Here is a 21,747-nt window from a genome sequence, read left to right on the forward strand (position 1 = left end):
ATCGAATGATTGCTATAAATAGTCCCCTATGGGGACTATAAGAGTGTAAAAATAAAAGTAAAAAAAAATTAAAAAAAACCCCTCCCCCCAAAAAAACGTACTGTATATACTCGAGTATAAGCCGAGTTTTTCAGCACGGTTTTTCGTGCAGAAAACACCCCCCTCGGCTTATACTCGAGTGAACTCTCCACCATCAGTGGTCTTCAACCTGCGGACCTCCAGATGTTTCAAAACTACAACTCCCAGCAAGCCCGGACAGCCATCGGCTGTCCGGGAATGCTGGGAGTTGTAGTTTTGGAACATCTGGAGGTCCGCAGGTTGAAGACCACTTTTAAATCAGACATTGACAAGCGGTGATGATGAAGGGGGTGGTGTGGGATGATGACAGGGTAATGATAATGAAGGGGGATGATGACAGGGTAATGATGATGAAGGGGGGATGATGACAGGGTAATGATGATGAAGGGGGATAATGACAGGGTAATGATGATGAAGGGGGGATGATGACAGGGTGATGATGATGAGGGTGTTAATGACGGGGGTCTGGATGATGAAATGGGGGGATGATGTATTTCCCACCCTAGGCTTATACTTGATTCAATAACTTTTCCTGGGTTTTTGGGGTGAAATTAGGGGCCTCGGCTTATATTCAGGTCGGCTTATACTCGAGTATATACGGTAAATTGTCCAATTTTCCCTATTTCACCCCCAAAGTGTTTAAAAAATATTTTATGTACATATTTGGTATCGCCGCGTGCGTAAATATCTGAACTATTAAAATAAAATGTTAATGATACCGTACGGTGAACGGCGTGAACGTAAAAAAAAAAAATCCAAAATAGCTGCTTTTTTATAACATTTTATTCCAAATAAAATTAATAAAAAATGGATTAAAAGTTTTATATAAGCAAATATGGTATCAATAAAAAGTACAGATCACGGCGCAAAAAATGAGCCCTCATACCGCCGCTTATACGGAAAAATGAAAAAATTATAGGTCTTCAAAATAGGGGGATTTTAAACATACTAATTTGGTTGAAAAGTTTGCGATTTTTTTAAGCGCAACAGTAATAGAAAAGTATCTAGCCATGGGTATCATTTTAATCGTATTGACCCAAAGAATAAAAAACAAACGTCATTTTTACCGTAAATTGTACAGTGTGAAAACGAAACCATCCAAAATAAGCAAAATTGCGGTTTTCTTTTTAATTTCCCGACGCAAGTAGTATTTTTTTGGTTGCGCCATACATTTTATGGTAAAGTGAGTCATGGCATTACAACGGATAACTGGTCGCGCAAGAAACAAGCCCACATACTAGTCTGTGGATGAAAATATAAAAGAGTTATGATTTTTTGAAGACGAGGAGGAAAAAATTAAAACGTAAAAATAAAATTGCGTCCTTAAGGCCCAAATGGGCTGAGTCCTTAAGGGGTTAAAAACACGTATGCATACAGATAAGTTTAGGAAGCACAGAAAAAGAATGGCTGCTAAACCTACCTATCCAAAAAGAAAAGTGCAAGGTGCATGAATATGAAAATAAATCCTGGATAAAGCCTCTCCTGGTGAGACACGTTGGAGATCCTTTGGTGTGGGGCTGGGGTGAGTCCTGGGGACTGTAAATACCTATTGCTGCTACATGTTTTTGTTTTTTCACATTTTTCATTGTCTATACTTTGCATAACTTTACAGTCATATCTATGCGATCTTTACACCGAGGTGCCGAGTTACACCCTACCCAAAACGTTCAAAGGAAATAGAAGTGCTCAAAAATAAGTGGAATCAGCCTTCTAGGTGTGGACGGGAATTAAATTGTTCTGAATACAGGGTTTAAAAATGTAAAAAAAATAAAAATTATTTTTTTTTCAATTTTTTTAATTCCCCCCAAAAACCTTCGAATTTTTCATAGCTTAGATTTTTTTAAATTTTTTAGAAGAAAAAAAAGAGGATGTAGCAGATTCTGTCAATAAACGTATATTTTATTAGTAAAATTGAAATCAATTATTTCTAATATAATATAAGTTTATTGACAGAGAACCAGCTACATCCTCATTTTTTCTTCTAAAAAATTTTTGGAATTTTTTTAATTATAATTTTTATTTATTTTTTTTTACATTTTTTTTTAAATCCTGTATTCAGAACAATTAAATTTCTGTCCACACCTAGAAGGCCGATTCAACTTATTTTTGAGCACTTATTTGCACATTCAGGCACCTTGCACTTTTTTAGATAGGTAGGTTTAGCAGCCATTTCTTTGTAGATATACAGAGCGCTCATCTAGACAGGATTTTCACCCCAGCATCCATTTGTGGCTTTTATTTATACACATGCATATTATTCTGTTCTTTTTGTGTACATCCTAAACTAAACTGCAGACTTTTTATTATAGCTTTTAAATAATATAAAATACGTATTTTTAATCTTATTTATGCTTCATTATTTCTGGGGGGGAGGGGGGGGAGGTGAAATGTCTGTGTGCTTTGCGCACCTTTAGGAGTTATTTACAAGTTCTCTATTGACTTTAGATGCGCTATTACGTGCTCAAACAGCACTGCCTGGAGAAATGAATGGCATAACTCATGTGAAGGATCCCGGGGGCCTGAAATACCAGTGAGAAACACATGCACGAAAGCCTTCAAGATTCAGGCTGTGAATGCTGCGTAGCTACAAGGAGGCACTGTGGGTGCACACAGCAAAACAGATTTAGGGTACGTTCACATGCGCGGATTTACAGCGTATTTTACGCTGCAGATCCGCTGGTGAAGGCCCGCTCTATGCTGGCTTTACATGTGCCTGCTCGTAGCGGCAATACGCCGCTACCAGCAGACACACTGCGATGCGCGAGTCACAGTATACTCACACATCGCGGGAGCTCTCTGCCTAGCTCAGAGCAGGGAGAGCGGCCGCGATGTGCGAGTAAGCCGCGCTCATCGCTGCACTGTGTGGCACATCTAAAGCCAGCATACAGCGGGGCCTTCACCAGCGGATCCGCAGCTAAATACGCTGCGAAAATCCGTGTGTGTGAACATACCCTAAAGGAGTACTCCACCGGCCAGCATTCGGAGGTAAATGTTTCGAACGCTGTTTTCGCGCTGTGGGGGTCGGCCACGCCGCCTCGTGACATCACGGCCACGCCCCCTCAATGCATGACTATGGGAGGGGGCATGACGGCCGTCAAATAAAATATAGAAAACTTTTTTTATTTTTTTTTTTTATCAAAGTACATTAGAAAGATTTATTTACCATAAGGAGTGCAATAACAAACATTTGGTTTAATGAGAGTGACCATTTAAAGGACAACAGTAGTACAAGACTTTTATATATTCCCATGCCTGGGCCTCAAAAATAAACAAAATAAACTCATACATACCTTCCTACGAGCCCCCGTTGGTCCGGCACGGGCCTCACGGTCCAGCGGTGCTAACCTCATTCAACTTCCTGGGGTTGGGGATGCCGCAGAGCAGTCTGCGTATCACCGGCCGCAGCGATGTCCCGCCCTGGCCAGTGATAGGCTGAGCCCACTGTCATATAAGGAGCTCTGGTCAGCTTCTTACATGACAGTGGGCTCAGCCTATCACAGGCCGGGGCGGGACATCGCCGCGGCCGGTGATACGCAGAAGGCTCTGCGGCGTCCCTGTCCCCAGGAAGTGGAATGAGGTCAGCACGGCCAGACCGTGAGGCCTGTGCCGGACCAACGGGGGCTCGTAGGAAGGTATGTATGAGTTTATTTTTGAGGCCTGGGCACGGGAATATATAATGGTGTTCCACTACAATTGTCCTTTAAGATCTTTGCTTGCAGTGATTTAACAGGAACCACCACTGTTTTATTACAGCAAGTTATAAAAAATAAAATAAAATGAAGGAAATCCTGGTTATTTGAAGATTACAAGAGATCCATTACAAGACCGCTGGAGTTACAAAACAAGATTTGATATTAACCCCTTAAGGACTCAGGGTTTTTCCGTTTTTGCACTTTCGTTTTTTCCTCCTTACCTTTTAAAAATCATAACCCTTTCAATTTTCCACCTAAAAATCCATATTATGGCTTATTTTTTGCGTCACCAATTCTACTTTGCAGTGACATTAGTCATTTTACCCAAAAATGCACGGTGAAACGGAAAAAAAAATCATTGTGCGACAAAATCGAAAAAAAAAAACGCCATTTTGTAACTTTTGGGGGCTTTCGTTTCTACGCAGTGCATATTTCGGTAAAAATTACACCTTATCCTTATTCTGTAGGTCCATACGGTTAAAATGATACCCTACTTATATAGGTTTGATTTTGTCGCACTTCTGGAAAAAATCATAACTACATGCAGGAAAATTTATACGTTTAAATATGTCCTCTTCTGACCCCTATAATTTTTTTATTTTTCCACGTACAGGGCGGTATGAGGACTCATTTTTTGCGCTGTGATCTGAAGTTTTTATCGGTATGATTTTTGTTTTGATCGGACTTTTTGATCACTTTTTATTCATTTTTTAATGATATAAAAAGTGACCAAAATACGCTTTTTTGGACTTTGGAATTTTTTTGCGCGTACGCCATTGACCGTACGGCTTAATTAATGATATATTTTTATAGTTCGGACATTTACGCACGCGGCGATACCACATATATTTTTTTTTTTTTACACTGTTTTATTTTTTTTATGGGAAAAGGGGGGTGATTCAAACTTTTATTGGGGAAGGGGTTAAATGACCTTTATTAACACTTTTTTTTTTACATTTTTTTTGCAGTGTTATAGGTCCCATAGGGACCTATAACACTGCACACACTGATCTCTAATGCTGATCACTGGCGTGTATTAACACGCCTGTGATCAGCATTATCGGCGCTTGACTGCTCCTGCCTGGATCTCAGGCACGGAGCAGTCATTCGTCGATCGGACACCGGGGAGGCAGGTAAGAGCCCTCCCGGTGTCCGATCAGCTGTTCGGGACGCCGCGATTTCACCGCGGCGGTCCCGAACAGCCCTACTGAGCAGCCGGGTCACTTTCACTTTCACAGCGGCGGTCAGCTTTGACCGCCGCTTCTAAAGGGTTAATACCGCACATCGCCGCGATCGGCGATGTGTGGTATTAGACGCGGGTCCCGGCCGTTGATTAGCGCCGGGACCGACGCGATATGATGCGGGATCGCGGCGCGATCCCGCTTCATATCGCGGGAGCCGGCGCAGGACGTAAATATACGTCCTGCGTCGTTAAGGGGTTAAAAGGAGAACTCCGGCGCAAGGTTTCTTTTTCCCCTTTTACTATGGCCATTGTGAGGGATATAAGAAACAAGACAAACATCTACTTACCTCCAGTGCTCTCGCAATGCCTCCGGTGTCCTGCTCATGTCCCCAGCAACAGCAGTCTTCTTGAAACTGCAGTGTGACTGTTGTCAATGGAAGCCCCCAGGCCCAATATGTCACACTACAGCTCAGCAAATAAGTGGCCACAGCCATGACCTGCCTTAGCCAGCGAGTCGCCGAGTGACAGTATGACACATTAGGCCCAGATGTTTCCGGGGATGACAGTCACAATGAAGCTCAAAAGGATTATCGCTACAGGGGACCAGAGCAGGACACCAGAATCACCGCGGGAACACTGGAGGTAGGTAGATGTTTATTTTATAATATTTTAGATTATATTTTAATGATTACCATAAAATTATAAAACCCTCGAGAAATATAGTCAGATAATTCAGTTTACATCATTGGATTGAATGGGGTTTGTGCCAATCCGAGCAGGTCGGCTGTAGATTTTTGAGCTTCTTCTCACCAATTGGTGCCAAGGAGGCACAAAACTAATGTGAATGCTCCTTGGTTCTCTAGGTATATTGAAGCATAAACTACTTTAACCTGTGAAATAAGGTAGGGGCAGAGACTCACCAAGGCCCAGGCCATTTTACGCTTGAGCTCCTCCAGCTTTTCCTTCATTTCACCAAGTGAAGCCAGACTTTTAAACTTCTCCTCTTTTTCCATGCATTCTCGCTTCAGCTCCTGAAGCCTCTACAAATGGGATAAAATAGCAACTTAAAGGGGTATTCCAGGGGAATTTTTATATATATATCTCAACTGGCTGCAGAAAGTTAAACAGATTTGTAAATTCTTGTAGTGAGAAACAGCGTTCGGTACAGCCAACCGTGCAGCCTGATGTTCACTCTTAGTTGAACAGGTGTATATGTATGTCGCTGCTTGTGGGGTGCTCAGCCAGGACAGAGTCATGAGTCAAACATTTGAGAGAGCATGGAAAATAAGCGGCACTCACCACAGACAGCTAGCGACAACTTGTTTATTTCTTAGGCGTGCAGTTAAAACATGCAGGTGCAGGGAGACAGGGACGCCGGGGAATCCGGCTGACTAGTCACAGCCGTATCGTGCTTCCGCACTTCGTCAGACCATCTCATCCACTGGGAGCTCACCAGGTAAATACCTGCCGGGCTCCACCCATGGGCGGTCATTTCTGTTACATATAAGTGCAAGTGCAAAAATACAAAAACGTAGAAAACGTAGAAAAACATTTAAAAACAGAAACTTAGCCGAGATTCGTACTCCTGTAACAAGGACAGGGTTAAAGAAATATACTTAGATCAAGTTTATCGTTCAAGCCGAGGTGTCCTTGTGCGTTCGTGCGCATTATCCATCAGGCCTCGGCTTGAACTAACAACTTGCGCCTGTCTGAACCGTCTGCACTATCAATTCTTTCAATCCCAAAGAATTTTAATGATTTTGGGTCCCCTGCATGCATATTAATTACATGATCGGTTACTCTTGGCGATCCTTTCCTCGATTTAATCGAGTATAGGTGTTCCCGAAATCTTTGGTGCATTGGTCTGGTAGTGCTGCCGACGTAAAATCGGCCGCAATCGCACACCAGGCCATACACCACAAATTTTGTCTTGCAACAAAAGAGATCCCTGCACTTAATATCCACACCTCCAATTGTAATAACTTTTTCACAAATCAAAGAAGGACACCATTTGCATGCTCCACACCTGTAATTTCCTTTTGGGCTGCTAGATTGTAACCAATTTGGATTAGATTTACTGGAGGAAAATTTACTTTTTGTAAGATTTGTAAATTACTTCCATTAAAAAATCCTAATTCTTCCAATAATTATCAGCTGCTGAAGTTGAGTTGTTCTCTTCTGTCTGGCAATATTGCTCTCTGCTGACATCTCTGCTTGTCTCGGGAACTGCAGAGTAGTAGAGGTTTGCTATGGGGTTTTGCTTCTACTCTGGACAGTTCCTGAGACAGGTGTCATCAGAGAGCACTTAGAGAGAAAAGAACAACTCAACTACAGCAGCTCATAAGTACTGAAAAGATTAAGATTTTTTTTTTTAATAGAAGTAATTTACAAATCTGTTTAACTTTCTGGAACCAGTTGATATATATATAAAAAAGTTTTTTTTCCCTGGATAACCCCTTTAAAATATTACTAAGGCTGAGCTGACAGAGGCTCCGTCACAGAGTCTCAAAGATCTGATGCAAACAATACCACAGCATGCATCACTGTTCTTTCCTTTAAAACGGCAGACAAAAGGTCAAAAGAAAGTCAAAAGGCACCGTCAGTATCTGTAATGTGACAAACCCGCCATTGCTGTCCTAATTTTCATAACATAAACCAAGATGGCAGTGTGAACAGAGCCAAAAGACTAATTCATATGTAGACTCTTTGGGGGGGAATTCATCAAGTTGTGCTTACATACACTGTTTTCCATGGTGTAAGTGTTTCTTACGTGTGACACATTTATCATACTATCACAGGGGGTTGATATATTTGTCATACATAAGCAAAAACACTTTTTAAGCTACATAAGCAAAAACCAAGAAATGACTTCAGAACACCACTTTGTAACACCACCTCTTCTCTGTGACTTTTCTGCTCTAAAGCCGCATTTGTGACAAAAATGTTAGATATATATGTATTTATAAAAAAAAATTTCTACCACTTTTTTCCCCTAAATGTACTAACCAATTTTTTGTATGTTTTTTTTCCCCCCTCATTTCAGTTTTGAGTATGCAAAGGACTACTTCGGACTACGGTGCCCAGCATTTTTTTTGTTTAATATAAATAAAATGGTTAACGAGGGCTTGTGGGGGAGTGTTTTTTTTTTTTTAATCAAATTTTTTATAAACTGTTTTTTTTTTTTAGTTTTCTTAACAGACTTAGTAGTGGAAGCTGTCTTATAGACGGAATACATTGCCAAGCCGGGGCTTAGTGACAGCCCCAAAAACAGCTAGCGCTAACCCCAATTATCACCCGGGTACCCACCACAGGGGTGCCGGGAAGAGCAGGTACAAACAGGTCTGGAGCTTCATAAATGGCACTCGTGAGCCTAGTCGGTAACAGGCTGGCATTATTTAGGCTGGGGAGGGCCAGTAACAATGGTCCTCGCCCACCATTGTAACGTCAGGCTGTTGCTGCTTGGTTGGTATCTGGCTGAGAGTGAAAATACGGGGAACCACAAAAAATTTTTGCATAAATTAAATAAATTTAAAAAAATAAAAGACGCAAATAGTTCTCAGTATTTTCACGCTCAGCACAATACCAACCAAGCAGCAACAGCTTGACGTTACCAGGGTGGGCGAGGATCATTGTTACTGGCCCTCTCCAGCCTAAATAACGCCAGCCTGTTACCGCCTAGGACCAGGAGCGCCATTTTTTACACTTTGGGTCTGTTGGTACTAGCTCTTCTCGGCACCCCTGTGGTGGTGGTTATCGGGGTAATAATTGGGGATTAGCGCTAGCTGTTTTTGGCGCTAACGCTAAGCCCGGCTTAGTAATGGATTCATTAGTAATTGATTCAGTCTATTAGACAGCTTCCACTACTAAGCCTGTTATAAAAAATAAAAAAAAACACGGAAATATGTAAATAAATTCCAGTAGTTGCTAAACTACAACCTCCATCCCATGACGGGAGTTGAAATTTAACAGCAGCAAGCCTCCAGTTTAGCAACAGCTGGAGGCACCTTGTTCCTAAACTACAGGTCCCATCTTGGGAGTTGTAGTTTAGCAACAGCCAGGGAAGCCCGCTTAACTCACTGTCGCCTGCGCCGCATGACTACAGCTCCCAGCATGTCCTCACTGTAAGGGCATGCTGGGAGTTGTAGTTGTGAGGTGGGGGGCTGGTGGGAAATGTGTGGGCGGGTGACAGGAAAGCATGTCACCCACTCGCACATCTCCCACCTGCCTGTGCAACATGACTACAACTCCCAGCATGCCCTTACAGCAAGGACATGCTGGGAGTTGTAGTTGTGTGGTGCGAGGGGGGCGGGTGATCGATGCGGGCGGGCGGTGGGGAGCGGAGCCGGCTGGGTACCATGAATATAACACTACGGCATTGTCATTTCATATTCCCCACCTGGAGCTGTGATTGGCCAGCTAGCTAATGCAAGACTACAACTCCCAGCATGTTCTCACTGTAAAGGCAAGCTGCAAGTTGTAGTCTTACAACAGCGGGTGGTATATGCGGGCCGCCAGTGATAGATGCGGGCAGCGGGTAATGGATGCGGGCGGGCAGCAGGTGTTAGACGCAGATGGACTTCAGGACTTTTTCTAAGCCAACTTTTTTTTTGGTGTAGATTTGAGACTTTTTAGGCCGCTCGCGACTTTTTGTGCAACTTTGAATCAAAAGTAAAAACAGATGTCGTGTAAAACAGTTGGAAAGTGAGAAATTGAACAGGCCGGCGAACCACAAAAAGTCCTGTAAATCCCTTGCTAAATTCCCCACTTTGTGACCAAATGCTTTTCAGATTTTCTTTTTTTTTTTTTTTAACAAAACAACCAATACATATAATTTTTAATCTATTCATTTTTAACAAAAGACACAGAAGTATGTGGTTTATTTAACTAAGGCTTTGGTCAGTGTTTTCCAAACAGTGTCTCCAGCTGTTGCAAACCTACAACTCCCAGCAAGCCCAGACAACCTTTGGAAAACACTGGCGGCCCTTCAGCTGTAGCTTTACAACACCTGGAGGGTCGCAGGTTAGACATGGAGGTACGAAGGCTGTGTTTCCCAACCAGGGTGCCTCCAGGTGTTGCAAAACTATAACTCCCAGCATTCGCTATCCGGGCATGCTTTGAGTTGTAGTTTTGCAACCATCTGGCACCATGGTTGGGAAACACTGTACTAAGGGTACACTGACACGTTGCAGATATTCTGCAGATTTTGACTTTCCTATTAAAGTTAATTGGGAAATTCTGCAGCACATTCGTCACAGGTAACCAAACCCTAAAAAGTAAAGTCCCTCATGAATATTAGGAACAGTAACTACTCTTATACCAGCCTTTCCTTTACAGTGCCACTGAGTGATGAACAACCTCTTACCTCAGCTCCAAAATTGATCTGGTCTCGAGTTCTGGTCTTAGTCTCCATGATATAGGAGTAATCTTCCTTCATTTGATCCAACTGTGTTGCCTTCATAAAAAACTAAAATAAAAAAACATTGAATTGCTATCAGAGAATAACCGCACACCATTGGACTATTGGGTGTAACAATAATACGTTTTTCTACATTCTACTTCTCTTAATTTATATAGCACCAACATCTTCTGCAGCAATTTTACTATTCTGGTGGTATGTGTGTGTATGTGTATATATATATATATATATATATATATATATATATATATATATATATATAACATATAAAACATAAAGGATGACCGCAGCACTCAATAGTAGTGAAAATATCAAAAAAGTGGCTTTATTCCAAAAGCAAACAGCAGCGACGTTTCGGTGTTCTCACAACACCATTCTCAAGCTTGAGAATGGTGTTGTGAGAACACCGAAACGTCGCTGCTGTTTGCTTTTGGAATAAAGCCACTTTTTTGATATTTTCACTACTATTGAGTGCTGCGGTCATCCTTTATGTTTTGTATGAATTGGACCCAAGACCAGGGCCCCTAGACTGCTTGCACCATATCCATTTTTTCGGAAGTGCTGCCTACCAAAAAAGCTATATATATATATATATATATATATATATATATATATATACACATATATATATATATATATATATATACACACACACACACACACACACACACACACACACAGTAAACTATCAATTCAAACAAGAGTTCAAGAGAGCTTACAATTTATAAGGAAATAGGAGACACAAGAGGAGTGAGGACCCTGATCACAAGAGCTTACAATCTATAAGGAAATAGGAGACACAAGAGGAGTGAGGACCCTGATCACAAGAGCTTACAATCTATAAGGAAATAGGACACAAGAGGAGTGAGGACCCTGATCACAAGAGCTTACAATCTATAAGGAAATAGGAGACAAGAGGAGTGAGGACCCTGATCACAAGAGCTTACAATCTATAAGGAAATAGGAGACACAAGAGGAGTGAGGACCCTGATCACAAGAGCTTACAATCTATAAGGAAATAGGACACAAGAGGAGTGAGGACCCTGATCACAAGAGCTTACAATCTATAAGGAAATAGGAGACAAGAGGAGTGAGGACCCTGATCACAAGAGCTTACAATCTATAAGGAAATAGGAGACACAAGAGGAGTGAGGGCCCTGATCACAAGAGCTTACAATCTATAAGGAAATAGGGGACAAGAGGAGTGAGGACCCTGATCACAAGAGCTTACAATCTATAAGAAAATAGGAGACAAGAGGAGTGAGGACCCTGATCACAAGAGCTTACAATCTATAAGGAAATAGGGGACAAGAGGAGTGAGGGCCCTGATCACAAGAGCTTACAATCTATAAGGAAATAGGGGACACAAGAGGAGTGAGGACCCTGATCACAAGAACTTACAATCTATAAGGAAATAGGAGACACAAGAGGAGTGAGGACCCTGATCACAAGAGATTACAATCTATAAGGAAATAGGAAACAAGAGGAGTGAGGACCCTGATCACAAGAGCTTACAATCTATAAGGAAATAGGACACAAGAGGAGTGAGGACCCTGATCACAAGAGCTTACAATCTATAAGGAAATAGGGGGACACAAGAAGAGTGAGGACCCTGATCACAAGAGCTTACAATCTATAAGGAAATAGGAGACACAAGAGGAGTGAGGACCCTGATCACAAGAGCTTACAATCTATAAGGAAATAGGGGGACACAAGAGGAGTGAGGACCCTGATCACAAGAGCTTACATTCTATAAGGAAATACGAGACACAAGAGGAGTGAGGACCCTGATCACAAGAGCTTACAGTCTATAAGGAAATAGGGAGACACAAGAGGAGTGAGGACCCTGATCACAAGAGCTTACAATCTATAAGGAAATAGGGGGACACAAGAGGAGTGAGGACCCTGATCACAAGAGTTTACAATCTATAAGGAAATACTGTAGGAGACAAGAGGAGTGAGGACCCTGATCACAAGAGCTTACAATCTATAAGGAAATAGGAGACACAAGAGGAGTGAGGACCCTGATCACAAGAGCTTACAATCTATAAGGAAATAGGAGAAACAAGAGGAGTGAGGACCCTGATCACAAGAGCTTACAATCTATAAGGAAATAGGGAGACAAGAGGAGTGGGGACCCTGATCAGAAGAGCTTACAATCTATAAGGAAATAGGGAAAGACAAGAGGAGTGAGGACCCTGATCACAAGAGCTTACAATCTATAAGGAAATAGGAGACACAAGAGGAGTGAGGACCCTGATCACAAGAGCTTACAATCTATAAGGAAATAGGAGACACAAGAGGAGTGAGGACCCTGATCACAAGAGATTACAATCTATAAGGAAATAGGGGGACACAAGAGGAGTGAGGACCCTGATCACAAGAGCTTACAATCTATAAGGAAATAGGACACAAGAGGAGTGAGGACCCTGATCACAAGAGCTTACAATCTATAAGGAAATAGGGGGACACAAGAGGAGAGAGGACCCTGATCACAAGAGCTTACAATCTATAAGGGAATAGGAGACAAGAGGAGAGAGGACCCTGATCACAGGAGCTTACAATCTATAAGGAAATAGGAGACAAGAGGAGTGAGGACCCTGATCACAAGAGCTTACAATCTATAAGGAAATACTGTAGGAGACAAGAGGAGTGAGGACCCTGATCACAAGAGCTTACAATCTATAAGGAAATAGGAGACACAAGAGGAGTGAGGACCCTGATCACAAGAGCTTACAATCTATAAGGAAATAGGAGAAACAAGAGGAGTGAGGACCCTGATCACAAGAGCTTACAATCTATAAGGAAATAGGGAGACAAGAGGAGTGGGGACCCTGATCACAAGAGCTTACAATCTATAAGGAAATAGGGAAAGACAAGAGGAGTGAGGACCCTGATCACAAGAGCTTACAATCTATAAGGAAATAGGAGACACAAGAGGAGTGAGGACCCTGATCACAAGAGCTTACAATCTATAAGGAAATAGGAGACACAAGAGGAGTGAGGACCCTGATCACAAGAGCTTACAATCTATAAGGAAATAGGGGGACACAAGAGGAGTGAGGACCCTGATCACAAGAGCTTACAATCTATAAGGAAATAGGAGACACAAGAGGAGTGATGACCCTGATCACAAGAGCTTACAATCTATAAGGAAATAGGAGACACAAGAGGAGTGAGGACCCTGATCACAAGAGATTACAATCTATAAGGAAATAGGAGACACAAGAGGAGTGAGGATCCTGATCACAAGAGCTTACAATCTTGGGTTGAGACAAAAGGTAGAACATACAGTAACATTGTACTACAAATCACCTTGTATTTGTCTGTCTCATTCTTAGACTGCAGGAAATGTTTGCTCATCTCTTGTGTTAGAACAGATACTGGATTGTCAACCTACATAGAAATGCAGTATGGAAATTATAATTTAAATACATACAAAACTAGAAGAAGGTGAAAAGTTTTATCTTTGATTACTCTAATGCATTTAAAAAAAATCATGAATAAAATTTCAAAAATTCTATGTCTTAAAATGAGAATCCACTGTTTTGTTTCAGCCTGTGTGTCTCTTAAAACACTACAATAACACACACAGGTAACCCCTGTACTGATTTCCATATTCAAATCAGCTTTCAATGAAAAACCATCATCCACCGACTTCAATGGAAAATTTCACAACCACTTAAACATCTCTGCGGATTTCAAAAAGTGTCAGATTTCTCAAGGAGAGAAAAAAAAAAGTAACATGGCAATTCTGTATGGATATTCCAACTTAAATCAATAGAATCAATAGCTTTAAAATCTGCATCAAAACCCTGAAGTATTTCAGATTTGGATTCCACAGATTTTTGAGGTAGAATGTGCTGAATAAAAAAGCCTAAATACTATTTGCCAACATATATTGTGAAAATTTGCAGCCAGTGGGGATATTAAAGGGAATCTGTCACATGTTTTATGCAGCCCAAACCGCATGCAGCATGAAACAGGTGCAGGGAGGGGGCCCAGAAACACAATGATTTACTCTGAAGTGCTCGGGTGTTTCAGTCACTCCGGTCTCTGGGAACTGTCTCAAGGAAAACTTAGCTGTGTCCCTGCTCTTTTAAACTTTGATTTACCCACAAAAGTGCAGGTGTTTCAGATAAATCATAGGGCCCCCCCTCTCCCTGCACCCGATTCATGCTACCTACGGTCTGGGCAGCATAACACAGGGGACAGATTCCCTTTAACACCCTAAGGACCCAAGGTGTACCTGTACGTCCTGAGTCCCGTTACCGGGGTTTAAAGCGTTGTCACGAGCGGAGATCACTTCAAATCCGTTGGGTCCCCACTGCTATCAGCAGCAAGGACCCAGGGTTAATGCTGGGCACTGCCGATCGGGCCAATGCCCGGCATTAACCCTTTAGATGCCACGATCAAAGTTAATTGCAGTGTCTAAAGGGAAAGTAAATCATCTTGGCAGCTCAGCTGATCGGGACTATCATGACAGAATTGCGATGTCCCCATCAGCTTACTGGATAACAAGAGGGACCTCCCCTGCCTCCTGGTCATCTGTCCAGTGATCTACTGCTCCAAGCCTGCTAAGCAGGCTGGAGCAGCAGAGTGTCGATAACGCTGACCAGTGCTATGCTATGGCATAGCATTGATCAGTGTATGCAATCAAAAGACTGCATGGTATAGCCGCCTGTGCAAAAAAATACATACAAAAAAATACAAAAAAAAAAAATTAATAAACGTGAGTAAGCGCCCCCCCCCTTAATAAAAGTTTGAATCCCCCACTTTTCCTTTTTTTTTTTAAAGATAAAATGTCATAAAAAAAAAAAAAATCATGTGGTACCGACGCGTGTGTAAATGTCCGAACTATTAAAATAAGGTTAGCTAAATCGCACCGTCGGTGGCGTACACGTAAAATTGTGCATTTTTGTTCACTTCATATACCATAAAAATAATAAAAAGCAATCATAAAGTCCCATCAAAACAAAAATGGTACCGATTAAAAACTAGAGACAACGGCGCTAAAGCGCAAAAAAAAAAAAGCCCTCATATAGCCAAATATACGGAAAAATAAAAAAGTTACAGGGGTCAGAAGATGCCAATTTTAAACATACTAATTTTGGTGCATGTAGTTTATAATTTTTTAAAGTATTAAAATAAAATAAAACCCATATAAATTGGGTATCCTTGTAACCATATGGACCTACAGAATAAAAATAAGGTGTCATTTTTACCGAAAAGTGCACTGCATAGAAACAAGAGCCCCCAAAATTCACAAAATGGTTTATTTTACCCCACAATTTTTTTTTTGTTTTGCCGCAGATTTTATTATAACATAAGTGATGTCATTACAAAGTACAATTGGTGTCGCAAAAAAACATGACCTTATATGGGTCTGTAGGTGCAAAATTGAAAGTGTTATGATTTTTAGAAGGGAAGGAGGAAAAAACGAAAATGGAAAAATGAAAATTTTAAAGGTGAAAATGGGCTGAGTCCTTAAGGGGTTAATATTGTAAAGCACAATAAAAGATTCCAACCATCACAATTTTAATCACGTTACCTGTATGTTGAAATGGTCAAGGATTGCTGTGAGTTCTTCTTTCTTAGAGGAAATCAATGAGCCTTTAAAATAATAATAAAAAAATAAATTGTAAGTGATATTTAATGGAGTAGCTGTCCATAGCAACTAATGAGATTTTTTTTTCAATATGGCCTCTCCAAAATGAGAACGGGAATCTTATTGGTTGCCAAGGATTATAGCTACAGTTTTTCTTCGCCCAAGTTCCGATACGTCGCCCTCTTTCCATTTTCTGCACAATTACGATGGAGCAAAAAAGCATTGATGAAGAATAATCCAGACCAAGACAAACAATTAACAAGCGCCTAGATCATTCTTATGTGTAAAACGCATGTACACCTACATAAAATGTTATATTCACTCGGAGCTGAATAGGGGATAAGATGTCTAGCAGGGGAGTACCCCTTTAACTTGTCCCCTATCCACAGGATAGAAGATAAGTAGCTGATTGCGGGGGTACCGACCGTTGGAGCCCCCCCATGATCACCGGGACAGAACCCTGGCGCTCTCAGTGCGGAGCTTGTGTCGTCTACCGATAGATGGCACGTGCTTCATTCATTTCTATGGATAGGGGATAAGTTATTTTTCGCCGGAGGTCTCCTTTAATACTTACCCTTCTATACAGTGCAGGGCAAGAAAGACACATTGTAATGCCTTCTTAGTGGCTCATATGCATCTTCCAGGTTCTGCGGTGTATGGTAGAAGAAGAAAAAACAGAGCTGCCATCACATGACAGCCTTCTATTCTTCACAGCAGAAAGAAGTGGTTGTTTTTTTGACAAGCACAACTTTCTATAGCATTTCTATGACTGTGTGGTGATGGTCGCAGGCATTAAAGGAGTAGTCTGCGTATTAAAACATGCTGGAACCGCAATGAATAAAGAACAAACAAATAAGCAAATAAAATATAACACATAATCACTTATCTTGCCCTCTCGGGAGTCCATCTGTGAAGTCTTCCAGTCCCCTGATAAGTTTTCTGGCTGCTACTTGGAAGCTATGTCTGTGCAGTGACAGCCCGCCAATCACATGATGTAGTGTCCCACTTTAGTTAGTGAATGGCTGAGCAGGTCGTCACTATGAAACAGTGGGGGACAAGACGTCTTTTTTTTCCCATGGCAGTGCCAACACAATGGATGATTTTTTTTTTTATTACCAGGTATACCCCCTTTAAAGTAGATATCCAGGATAAAAAAAAATAAAAAATACTTAGCCCCCATCCTGAAGATAAGAAATAAGTTTCAACTTGCGGGGGGTCTGACCTCTGGGACCCCGCGATATCCCGTACAGGGCCCGGCTCTCCGGCTCTGCCATAGAGTTGTATTGAGGGGGACGTGTCAGCCGCAGCTTTGCGCGGTGGTCGACACGCCCCCTTCTCGTGGGCTGCTGGGATACAGGAGATCGCAGGGGGTCCCAGCGGTTGGATCCCCCTGCGATCTAAAACTTATCCCCAATCCTTAGCATAGGGGATATGTTTTTCAATCCTGAACTACCCCTTTAAGTTCTAATCATGTAGGGTAAACCAAATCTTGAGCAAAACAGTAACACACATTAGAAATAACCCACAAGAGGTGACTTGTCATAGAAATTCTGAAACAAATCTACCTGACAGTAAGAAGTGTGGTGCACATCACTTGTATCTACCTGTGGAACTTTTCATTTTATAACTGCGACCACCATCTGCTGTAAGGCGCTGCTGTACAATAATGGACTCTCCATACACGTCAGGTCTGAAGGCATCCTGTCCTCTGTTCCGCAATTTAATGGTAACATCAGCAGAACTGAAATCAAAGAGTTAACATTACAAGGAATATCAAGGAACAAAAATAAATAGACAGAGCTAGTTTCTTCCAAAAACCGCACCACACTTTATTACAATTTGGTTCCATTAGCTTCAAAGGAACTGAGCTGCAATAGCACACACAACCTGAGGAGAAGTGTGGCGCTGTTCTTGGAAGAAATTGCTCCATTTGCTAATCCTGAATCCCCCCATTTAATAAATGTGCATGACTCATCATAAATTTATGGTAATTATAATGGTTTTTAAAATAGATTAGTTACTGATCATCACAGTTAGGGATGTCCCGATACAGATACTGGACATTTGCACGAGTACTTATACCAAATGTCCCCGATACCTGATCCGATAACTGCCGGCGGGAGTCCCCCAGCAGCTTTCATGGAGGTGCGGTAAGCCGCCTGCACTCTCCGCTCCCGAGCTATGATCTGCAGCTAAGCACACATCACAGCCGGGACCTGCATTAAAGGGGTACTCCGGTGAAATTTTATTTTTTTTAAATCAACTGGTGCCAGAAAGTTAAACAGATTTGTAAATTACTTCTATTAAAAAATCTTAATCCTTCCTGTACTTATTAGCTGCTGAATACTACAGTGGAAATTCTTTTCTGTTTGAAACACAGAGCTGTCTGCTGACATCATGAGCACAGTGCTCTCTGCTGACATCTCTGTCCATTTAAGGAACTGTCCAGAACAGCATATGTTTGCTATGGAGATTTCCTTTTACTCTGGACAGTTCCTAAAATGGACAGAGATGTCAACAGAGAGCACTGTGCTCGTGATGTCAGCAGACAGCTCTGTGTTTCAAACAGAAAAGAATTTCCACTGTAGTATTCAGCAGCTAATAAGTACATGAAGTATTAAGATTTTTTAATAGAAGTAATTTACAAATCTGTTTAACTTTCTGGCACCAGTTCTTTTTTTTTTTTTATGAAGTTTTTCACCGGAGTACCCCTTTAACCCTTTAGACACCGCAATCAAAGTTGATCGGGGTGTCTAAAAGTCCTGAGATGTACTGCCAGTTAGCTCAGGGATGCTGATCGTGGATGCCACGTGCTCACCGTGGTGTAATGGCGGTGTCCCGATCAGGTGTGAGGACAGCCGAAGGTCCATTACCCTGCTCCGTGCTTCCAATAGTCAATCCTTTATTGCTGCCAGCCATGGAAGACAGTAGAAAGGAGCACCAATCACACTGATCACTGCTATGCTATGGCATAGCATTGATCAGTATGCAATCTACAGATTGCATGTAATAGTCCCATATGGCGACTAAAAAAGTAAAAAACAAAAATGTGTAAAAGATTTTTTGCACTCATAAAATCTCTTTCTCATAGCCTTTATTGGGGGACACAGATGCAGTCGGGTATATGCTTTTGCCATTAGGAGGCGCTGATACTATGGGGAAAAAAAAAAGCCAGCTCCTCCCTGGCAGGATATACACGTCCCCTGGAAGTGACGTAATCAGTTTTGTCACAAAGCAGTAGGAGAAGCCAACAAGAGATATGTCCGAAGGACCCTAGAAAGGAAAAACTCTGATAAAACCCCAGAACCGAAAAAGATTATCCAGACAAGACATGAAGAAAGGGGTGGGTGCTGTGTACCTCAATGAATGTTACGAGAAAGATTTTACGGCGAGTCCTAAAAATCTACTTTTCTCGGTCGCTCTTCATTGGGGGACACAGATACTGATGGGACGTACCAAACCAGTCCCCCAGGGTGGGAAAAACGAGAGAGAGAGTCAGTCCAGAGACTGAACCAAAACCGCTGCAAAGCCTACAGGCGAGGCCCTGGGCCAAGAGGCAATCGAGGCAAGAATAAGCATCTGGAAGCTCCCATAACCAATGGAGGGGGGGGGGGGGGGGACGCCAGGGAAGAAACCTTCCGGTGCAGAGACCAAAGACCTGATGGTTGCATAGAGGAACAAGAATTGTCGTCCCGGTCGCACACCATCCTGGAAGAAGCCAAGTCACAGGAAACCCTGGAGCCAGCCAGAGGACCATCCTGGCAGGAAAACGCAATGGAAAGGATAACGACAAGAGAACCTCATCCAGAGAGACAACCAATACAAGAGAACATGGCGAGAAAACACTAAGGAAATCTGCATACACCTGGGAAGAAGGTGAGCCCAAGTAAGGTGGAGGCTCGAACCTCTGGAAAACAGGGCCGTCTGCTGAGAGGTGCGGTGAATGCTAAAATAAACAGAACCAAAAGGCTTCAGGTACCAGAACCATCCTCCCAGAAACACACCACGGGACTTGGGAGGAAAAAGCCTCAAAGTTATGACCCTGAGCCAGAACCGCAGTCAAGAGCAGGACGAGGGAAATAAATCCACACAAATAGAAATCTGGCCAGACTGGTGTAATCCAAATGAACAGAACCACCCTCTGTCCTGGGTGACACTGACCCCGAAGGAGGAGAAGGGGGGAAAGCGGCAAACAAGCGGCCGAAGTGTGAGAGCAAACCCAGCCACAGCGAAAAGCACCGGGGGAATGTACTTCTGAGACAAGACTAGAAGTAGTGCGGTTAAGCGACACCGCCACAGGGAAGGCAGAAAGGAGCTGGGCAAGAGTACCACGCATACCCCAGGTTCCAGCCCTCACTACGGCTCCAAGAGCAGGAAGGCCGTTCAAGGGAGAAAGACACCCCAGGTGTCCAAGAGGGTACCCAATGCATGAAAACTCCCCGGCACCTGAGAACATGAACTAAGAGGGAAGAATAAGTAGAACAAGCCTTGGACCCCACTGGTTCGAATGGACCCGAAGACCCCGAGGCAAAGGCCCAACAGGACGGAACCAGAGAAGGAGGGGAAAGGGAGCCTAACTAGAAGTCCCAGGTGCCAGGCACCGAAAGGCTAACTCCAGCAGACTGTAGGGTCAAGTGCGGCGAAACTGACCAAATAAGAAGAATGGACCCACCATCCAGGAGGTCGCCACCAAGGGAGAAGGAAAATGGTGGCAGGAACCACAACACAGATGGACCAGACCGCCGCAGATGAGCCATCCATGACCGCAGACACCGCTCCAGCATCTGAACAGCAGGCAACTAAGAAAGGAGGGAGGAGTGTCAGGCTAATAGGAAGCCGTGATTACAGGCATAGCTGGCAGGACCCTCTCCTGATTGCTCAGGGCAGAACAGCAATTCAGCGTAAGGGGAGAGAGAAGGCACTACAACGGCAGTATTCAGTTGTTGAGAAAGCAGACACTGTGTAGCCGAGCATCAGAGGGTGAGAATAGCAACCCCTGCAAAAACATACCAAGGCATGGAGAAGCAGTGCACATGCTCTGAGAAAACCAGGACACCCGTTCTAGGAAAGACAAGACTACAAATGCCAATAAGGTGCATGCGCATCAACATACAGTTGAGGAGGTACGTCCCAAAAAGGGACAAAACCCTGGTCCTTGGAATAAAAGGCAGATACTTGACAACCAAGCCATTCTGGCCCTTGCCTAAAGGCAACGGCTCAGTCGACTGAGCCGCCAGCGTAAAAAAAGGACACTTACCGTAAAATCTCTTTCTGGAAGGATCCATTGGGGGACACAGACCGTGGGTGTATGATGCTGTCTCTATGAGGTGTGACACTATGGTAGTAAAAAAAACTTGGCTCCTCCCAGCAGGATATACCCGCCTTCAGGCTCTGAGCTAATCAGTTTAAATTCCAGAGCAATAGGAGGAGACCAACAGGTCAGAGAAAAACCCAAAACTGTCCGAGAACCAGAAGAAAAAACATAACTGAACACACCCTCGGACAGAGAACCAAAGGAAAATTCCAAAGGAGCTGTGTCCCCCAATGGATCCTTTGAGAAAGATTTTACAGTAAGTGTCAAAAAATCTCCTTTATCGGCTCCATTGGGGGACACAGACCGTGGGACATACCAAAACCGTCCCTTGGGTGGGCAGATAAGCAGTCAGGCAGACGGCCGTTCCACGGCCGCCTGCAACACTTTACATCCCAGACTAGCATCAGCCGATGCGAAGGTATGAACTCAGTAGAACATCGAGAAAGTGTGCAAAGA

At 42.8% G+C, this 21,747-nt stretch overlaps 1 protein-coding gene across 4 annotated transcripts in view; it reads right to left on the reverse strand.

Moving 5' to 3' along the window:
- The window catches only part of SMC6 (structural maintenance of chromosomes 6), a 141,859-nt gene that overhangs the window by 96,430 nt on the left and 23,682 nt on the right, over positions 1-21,747 (reverse strand). For all 4 annotated transcript variants that reach the window (XM_056564246.1, XM_056564247.1, XM_056564243.1 and 1 more), the window contains exons 5-9: positions 17,582-17,718; positions 15,921-15,982; positions 13,685-13,765; positions 10,316-10,417; positions 5,874-5,993 (exon numbers count right to left, since the gene is read on the reverse strand). In XM_056564246.1, the coding sequence (XP_056420221.1) occupies positions 5,874-5,993; positions 10,316-10,417; positions 13,685-13,765; positions 15,921-15,982; positions 17,582-17,718 (502 nt within the window). The remainder of the gene's footprint in view (positions 1-5,873; positions 5,994-10,315; positions 10,418-13,684; positions 13,766-15,920; positions 15,983-17,581; positions 17,719-21,747) is intronic.

Source organism: Hyla sarda, chromosome 3 (genome assembly GCF_029499605.1).
Source record: "Hyla sarda isolate aHylSar1 chromosome 3, aHylSar1.hap1, whole genome shotgun sequence".
Classification (NCBI taxonomy): Eukaryota; Metazoa; Chordata; class Amphibia; order Anura; family Hylidae; genus Hyla; species Hyla sarda.